This window comes from Mytilus galloprovincialis, chromosome 3, assembly GCF_965363235.1.
Source record: "Mytilus galloprovincialis chromosome 3, xbMytGall1.hap1.1, whole genome shotgun sequence".
Classification (NCBI taxonomy): Eukaryota; Metazoa; Mollusca; class Bivalvia; order Mytilida; family Mytilidae; genus Mytilus; species Mytilus galloprovincialis.
Genome location: NC_134840.1, coordinates 14,327,038 through 14,335,387, shown reverse-complemented (window position 1 = coordinate 14,335,387; position 8,350 = coordinate 14,327,038). Strand labels below are relative to the sequence as shown.

The 8,350-nt window shown below is 31.4% G+C and overlaps 1 protein-coding gene across 1 annotated transcript; it reads left to right on the top strand.

The window, feature by feature from the left end:
- Positions 1–4,936: 4,936 nt before the first annotated feature.
- Positions 4,937–7,377, top strand: LOC143067238 (uncharacterized). Its single transcript, XM_076240345.1, has 3 exons — positions 4,937–5,569; positions 5,941–6,028; positions 6,799–7,377. Exons 1-3 carry the CDS (start codon positions 5,078–5,080, stop codon positions 7,188–7,190), a joined length of 972 nt encoding a protein of 323 aa, XP_076096460.1. The 5' UTR covers positions 4,937–5,077; the 3' UTR covers positions 7,191–7,377.
- The last annotated feature ends 973 nt before the right edge of the window (positions 7,378–8,350 follow it).

Sequence of the window (8,350 nt, the reverse complement as noted above, 5' to 3'; positions counted from 1 at the left end):
CGATAAAAAGATGTACATTTGACTTTTTAAAAAAAGAATTCATCTAGGTAAAAGTATAGTTACAAGTTTAAACAAAGGCAATGGATACTAAAGGGACATTTAAACTCATAAGTCTTATTAAATAAATTGATAACGGCATGGCTAAAAAAGAAATAAAAAAACGAACAAAAGTACACAAAACACAATATAGAAAACAAAAGAATGGGGTGATATCAGATTCTCAGTACAGGTAAGTAGATCCAGCTCCGCATGTGGTATCTGTCGTGTATCTGACGTTTATACAAATCCGGTATTTAGACTATTTTTAGTTACGGCATATGTATCATATCCGTTGTCATCTGTGAAACGGGTATTTCGTAATTGTTTACATAATCATGATGGCGACTGTTAAATTTATGAAGGGACAATTTAGAACTCACACATTGGAACTGTTGGTTTAATGGCTTCCCTGTTAATAGTAACTCTCTATCAAGGATATCATGATAGCTCTGAAATATTGAAACCATTGGGAGATATATGCTTCAAATGGAGGTCCTGTTAGATTGTTTTTATATAGAAATAGAAAGTTCACAACTTAGAAGTTATATCTCTTTTTTTCTCAACTTCGATATGATAAAGCGTTCCACAGTCCCCATTTTTTTTTAATTATTTAGAGAAGATCATCTTTATAGCGGACATTGAAATTAAATGATATTGCTAGCGTGTTTTCTTTCTTCGCAAGAAGTTCCTGTAGTCAAAAGTTAGGTAAGAGTAAGCAAGAGTAAGCTATCGTAGAGAAGTTTTAGATGATAGTGAGAATAATAGTACTTTCAAATATTATATCACGGATATATTTTATAATATTATAACTAAAAAAACGGTTCAAAATTAAATTTTAAAGATATTGAATTTTTAATTTTATATAAAAAAGATTCTGTTATGACGAGAAATCATAAAATGTATATCCCTCGCGGCGCCTATTTTAACAGTATCACTAACCGTAGCCAATAATCAGGACAAACAAAAGTCAGACCATAGGTCAAAGACGGACTCAACCTATAAAAAGTAATATTCAACATCAAAATCGAAATCTGTTTTCACATAATTCAAACCAAAAACAACGAGAAATAGACAATAAAAGACACAAAAAACTAACAACTACCATGGGTTGGTCTCTGTTTATACCTTATCGATATACCGGTATTTAATGAAATATTACTCATATATACTTTTGAAATGTTTCACGATGATTCATAACAAATAGATGAATAATTCTAAATCGTTTCTATGGCACCAGACAACAATTTATGGATCGAAATGTATTTCCTTGTACTGGCTACAGTTACAATCATGAATGAATTCATCAGACCTACACTTTTATTTGAAATAATGCTCACATTTGTTAACGTTATGACTATTATATGTTATATATGTTTATATGTGTATACATTTACTCCTAAAGGAATTCGAATAGCAAATTTTATTCTTATTTGTGTTTGTGTTGGTCAAATGACTTATAATCAATAATAAGATATTAGAATCTTTTGAGTGTCCATGATAATCTTTTGAGTGTCAATGAAAACAAATGCAACCCAAGAACAGAGTAAAAGGCTATTTACAATTTGAACGTGATTTTGTCAAAGGGTCAGGGACAATACAAAATAGATATAAGATTTAAGTTTCAGATAACAAAATATTTACATTGAAAAACCATTGCTTGCCTTGAAAGAAAATGACAACTACTGGTTTTTGTCTTTTCTTTTCGGTTGCGATAAATGAATGATGATATGGTATGTCATCTATATACCTAAGTTGTATATAGGTTCATACTTTATACTTTATATGTATATTAACCGATACCAGAAAGTATGTCATATTGTAAATAAACTCATCATAGATACCAGGACTAAATTTTATATATACGCCAGACGCGCGTTTCGTCTACAAAAGACTCATCAGTGACGCTCGAATCCCAAAAAGTTCTAAAAATGCCAAATAAAGTACGAAGTTGAAGAGCATTGAGATCCAAAATTCTAAGTACAACTTCCTAGGTCAAAGGTCAAATTCAAAATCTTTGTTTTCAGTTGACAACTCTATGCCCGAAGGTAAAGATAGTGTTCGCTGTATATCTTGAGAATCATTATAGGTTTAAAGTTTATACTTGATATGTATATTAACCAACACCAGAGGGTGCGTCATGGTGTATGTAAAACTTTCTAGGTTAAAGTTCAAGGTCAAAAACTGAACAGGATACAAATGTTTTAGCTCACGTTATTCACAGTGGGACCCAGAGAAATGGCATATCAATGAAATCTAGTTGTCTTTAGCATTTCCAGAGAGCTATAATTTGTAACTATACATTCTTTTCGCAGTTTATCCGTTTCAAAACTTTAGAACAAAAGAGATGATTTCAGTTTCCTAATTGTGGACTTTCCATTTCTATGTAGTAACATTCCAGCCGCGCCTCCATACGGAGTATATATCTCCCAATTGATACGATATTCTCGGGCTTGTATTTCCTATCATGATTTCCTTGGTAGAGTGTTGCTGTTCACAAGGAAGCTTTTAAACCTAGAGTTCCAAATGGAGTAGTTGAAATTATTCTTTCGTTAATTTTACGGACGTCATCACGAGTTGGTTTACCGTTACGGATTAACCGTTTCACAGATGATATCGGATATGTTCCTCATGTTGTCACTACAATACCCTTCCCTTTTCACGAATGTGACCTACTACCGAATTGGACTATTTGTCGGATTTGTAATAACATAAGCAACACGACGGGTGCCACATTGGAGCAGGATCTGCTTACCCTTTCGGAGCACCTGAGATCTCCCCCAGAATTTGTTGAGGTTCGTGTTGCTTAGTCTTTATTTTTCTATGTTGTGTCTTGTGTATAATTATTTGTCTGTTTGTCTCTTGTTTTAGCCATGGCGTTGTCGCTTTTTTTTCAATCTATGAGTATCTTTCGCCTCTCTTTTATCCGTTTTACAGCTGACAATTTTTATGTTCCTAATGTCGAAACTACAATCCCTCCCCTTTTATAGAATGTGACGTATCGAATTAGACTTATTACAGGATTTGTACTAACATTAGCAACACGACAGAAGCAACATGTGGAACATGATCTGAGTATCCTCCGGAGCAACTGAGATAAGGTTTTGGTGGGGTCAATGTTATTTAGTCTTCAGTTTTCTATTTTGTGTTTTGTGTGCTATTGTTTCTCTCTTTGTGCTTTTCTTTTAACCATGTCGTTACCAGTTTAGTTTCGACTTATGATAGAAATAAGAAGTTTTTTTGTAAGTGCCAATGAGACAAATCTTCATGCAGGTCACAAGTTAAGAGCTTGAATGTCCTTTGGAATCTTTCGCCTCTTTCTTATAATCGGTCTAAGTAGCCTTCTACACAACGATGATAGTAATATCTATCCCAGTCTTGATGTTATTTGAAATACGTTGATGAGAAATTCTAACAGTATTAAATAAAGGCAACAGTAGTTTACCGCTGCTCGGAATTCATAAATCGATGGTGAAAAAGAAAACAAATCCGGGTTACAAACTAAAACTGAGGGAAACACATCAAATATAAATGAACTACGACACAACAGAAACACAACATAGAAATGTAACACACACAGAAACAAACTATAATATAACAATAGCCATTTTCCTGACTTGGAACAGGAGATTTTAAGAAAAAAAATGTTAAATCAAACTGATTTAATTTATCGACGATTTGCGTACCAAAAGTAGGCAATTTTCTGTGGTACTGGAGTGTCCTTCATCAATATATACTGGCCGCTATGATACAGTTTATAGTGTCTAAATTGACATTTTTCACAACTTTATTCCATAAACCAATTATTATATTAAATACCGCATGAGAATATTGTTTTCAATTATTCACAATTTGATACCTATATTTCATACAGAAATAGCTCATTTTGAAAATTATCCAATAGTGGTGACAGTAGTATATGGCTGTTCAAAAGTGATACACGGTTTTATAGGAACATAAAGACACAACATTTCGGGTTGTAGAGAAATAAAAAAAAAAAGATAGGCCAAACTTACCAGACGACAATCAAACTCATATTATTTTCTTTCTTTATCAATTAGTAAGTGTATCTGAAATCAATCGAGGGATTGTTAATGGTGGCAAAATGTTTCCTAAAAGTAACATATCTATATATTTTAATCATTAAAGATTACACAAGTTCTTTTGTGAAGTAAAAGTTATTGATGACATTTCAGTATTTTATGCATCTATGTAATCGCAGTTAAAAACGAATTTACCGAAGAATACATCAATATTATATTCGAACAGTGGTATACTACTGTTGCCTTTATTTATACAAAAGCACAGATCATATGTCTATGCATGCTATTTGGCTATACAGAAACACGCCTTGCATATGTTCCTGTCTAAATGTAAGTGAAGAAGAAGCTTAACAGGAACGTACATACACAACATTTTGGGTTGTTATGGATTTAAAACAGAGATGAAGAATACCAGAGGGACATTCAAACTCAATAGTAGAAAATAAACTGACAACGCCATCAATAAAAATGAAAAAAAAAACACTACATAACATAACATAGCATGAAAAACTACAGACTGAGTACCACGAACCCCATCAAAAACTTTCTCCATGCAGTGCCGCAAGGTCTATGTGCCAAATTGAGCGTTTAAAAAGAAAATGAAAACACGTTCATGTTTTACTTAACCTTCGTACTATTTATGTATATTACAAAGTTTAACGTGTCAAATATATTCGGAAAAAGACTTCCACAAAATACCAGTTGATGATAAATATAATTCTGCAAAATCTACGTCACGACTTTCAGAAACAATCATGAATGAGAAAATTTGAACTTCCTTCCTTGACCTACTTTAATGTTCGGCATTTCCTAATTTGATCATATATAAAATCAGAGATATAACACAATCTATTCTTTGTGGTATTGGTATTAGAAAACAATCAGTTTTAAAGTTTTGACTTTAATGAGTTACAAGTTACCGGAGAGAAATAATGATTGTAAAAAGGCATTGAAAAAATATTGAAAATTTGGATTGATAATTTATAGTAAATACAGACATGGAAGGACCACATGTTGTAGAAGGCCAAAGATACTCTAGTCTAGATAATAGAACAAATGAAGAATTAGTAATAGGACAAACAGTATTGCCATCGGCACCACCAAGGACCATGTCTCAACCAAGGCAACAGGTGGTGTTCACAGTAGAAGGTGAAACTCAGCAAATATCTACCTCATGTCAGTATTCAAAGTGTTGTGTGGTAACCTGTTTACTTATGTGTTGCCTTATTTCATCTGCGGTATCACTTGGACTATTAGGCTACGGTATTAAGATAGTTTCGGACGTTTATCACTGGTCAGCAGAATCATTGGATGATTCAAGGTTGGATTCGTGGAAGTTCACCGATGAAACAACATTATGTGTAACCTTATCTGGAAAAGATCTTCAGCATTCTGGTTGTGCTAAACATATATTTAATGATATTTCTGGTGATAAAAATTACACATGTTGCGTTAGGGATTCTAGGCAATATTCCTTTCTTTATCAATTGGTAAGTGTATCTGAAAGTGATCGAAAATTGGTGAACGAAGTCAAAATGTTTCTAAAAAGAAGCATAAATTATTTTTTTTTCATTTTTAAAGATTACATAAGTTCTTTTGTGAGGTAAAACTAATTGATGCCCTAACTTTTGGTATGTTATGGATTGATGTTATAAACATTATATCAAAGGTCTTGATGAATAAAGTGTCAAATTAAAATGTTGTGATCATCAATTTGTTCACATTTGTCCTAGATACCTAATGTTTTGCGGAAATAAAAAATGAAAATGCTAATGGCACCAATGTTACAGAATAAAATTAAACCCAGGAAGTAATGCTATCACCATCATTGATATATTTTATATTTAGATATTTATTTTAGATGAATGAAGAGCAAAGTCGTCGTGCATCCGCTGTAAACAATGGCAAATGTACCCACTCAAAAGCCTTATCGGAAGTTTTACACAACGGTAAGTATCCATAAGTGGTATTCATTTCCTCCTTTGTGGTGAAACAAAAATGTGATGTATGAGGAAAATTATATTGTTTGGCATATAAAAATATATAATAAGTGAACTCTTGACTACATTTGAAAACTATATAATTGAGTCTATTTCTAGTTTCGATTTTATTTTTATTTAGATACTAGTAGTAGAAATGATTACAGCTAAGTTTTACTCAAAACAGGAATATGACAGTTGTTTTATATTTGTCTGATGTGTTTGAACTTTTGGTTTTTCTATTCGTTAATGGATTTTCTTATTGAGTTTCCCTTGAAGTTTTTATTTTTATATAAATGTTTCTTGAACCATCAAAGCTTCTACGACATTTGATATGTGCTGAAAATTGGTCTCATTCCATCAAAACCAGTTTTATTTGTGCTATTGGCCATGCATGGATGTTCGATCTAATGCATTTGCACTATACAGAATGTTAAAGGGTCTTTGCGGAAATGTATTCCTTATATCACTTACCCTACATATTATTCATACACATGTAGTGAATAAATTGAACATTATATATAGATACTTAAAGTGAAAATATTGCAATCACAGTGTCTAAATTCTATATTGCACTTTTTTCTATTTGTTATATTTAAATAATTTCTACAAGTTGATATTATATTCAATAAATCATAAATATGAAAATATTCACTTATCCAACAGTGTTCAAGAATATAAACAAATGTAACCGACAATGAACTATATTAAATAAATAATGTTTTATCATTTATATTTAGGCACCTTAATTTGGAAACCAGTAAAGGAGTGTGAAATAAATGGGAAAGCCACGAATGCCAGTCTCTTCAAAATAAATGAATCTTACATGTATAGTGTATATATATCTTTGGCTATTAGGTTTGAGAAAACATACAAGAATCTACCTAATCACCAAATACGAATAAAACTTTACCGACGGCCTGTCAATGGTACATTAGACAGTATGAATGACGTAGAACTTATGCACAAGACTGTTAATGTGAGGAAAGAGTTCCAAAGCTTTGAAAATGTTTTTTTCTATGGAGCATTTAACTTGCAAAAAGGGGAATTCATATATATAGAAGTGAAGAATTCTAAATACCTGTATAACTATGAGGAAGCCTCAGTTATTGGATTTTACAAGATCAAGTAATGAGTACAACATGATATAACCTTTGTGATAATATGGTTGTTTGTAAAGAATTAATATATTTATAAATGTTGTTGTTAGAGACAATTTTACTTCCATTGTGCATTAATCATTTGGGTAAGATACATTTGTAAATGTTTTTTAATGTGTAATGCTTGTGTACATAGATAAAATATTTAGGAATATCAAACAGTTTCTTATTGTTATGCTTCATGTTTATTTCATATCATTATATTTGAAGTAAGTAATATATTTTGACAATTTGTTCATTTATTAATTAAATCAATCTCCAACTATTTTCTCGATGTTATTATAGCAATGGTAATCACAAAAACATTAACTGTACAGAATTTTAAAAGAAAAAATACAAACACAAAATTGGCATAGACATAAAACGTGCATAGTGTAGACGGAATAAGAGGAAACAGTACATTTTCCAATATAAAAGAAACCATAAGAAATATAACATGCGAAACGAATCTATGCTCTAATTCCATTTAAAATTTCAAATCAATGAATTAGAAAATAGTTTTAACCTACAAACAGTAACCCATTTATTTAAGAATGGCGTTGGTTCTTTATTGCTATATCCGTAAAGCTTGAAATCAAATAGAAAAAGAAATTCCAATTTGTTTAGCTTTGCAAAACTTACTAGTTTGACGCCACATCTTATATATCAGCCGTTATATGCAGACTTGAATTGAAATTTCAACCGGTCTTCAACAAACTTCTATTATTAAAGTCCGTATGTTGAAAATTACTACACATTTTTCGGTGACATTATCTGGTACAGATGTTGCCACACGGACGTAAAATTGCAATGTATCCGTTTATTTCTGTAAAAAAACATTAATACAAATAAATGTAGACAATTTCATAATCACTTGAAAGGAAAAGTTGTTGGTCCCCTTATATTAATACCATCGCAACTTACTAATAATTTTAAACATTGTTTTATCATTTGATTTTTTTATTAAACTTTTAATTAAAATTTTTTGAAAATAAACGTAAATTTCTTAATTGTTAGAGTCCGAAGCACTTTTCTGGAATCTCCCTCACCAAGAACATGCAAAGCCGAATATTTAAAAGCTAAGGATAACAGAGCTGAAATAGTAACGAGCAATAATATAGTGTTATTAACTGGCTGTTTCTGTATTGGCACT

Coding starts and splice junctions, on each gene's coding strand:
- LOC143067238 (XM_076240345.1), top strand. CDS start 5,078: ATGGAAGGACCACATGTTGTAGAAGGCCAAAGATACTCTAGTCTAGAT. Junction 5,570..5,940: donor ATTCCTTTCTTTATCAATTG/GTAAGTGTATCT, acceptor TATTTATTTTAG/ATGAATGAAGAGCAAAGTCG. Junction 6,029..6,798: donor ATCGGAAGTTTTACACAACG/GTAAGTATCCAT, acceptor ATTTATATTTAG/GCACCTTAATTTGGAAACCA.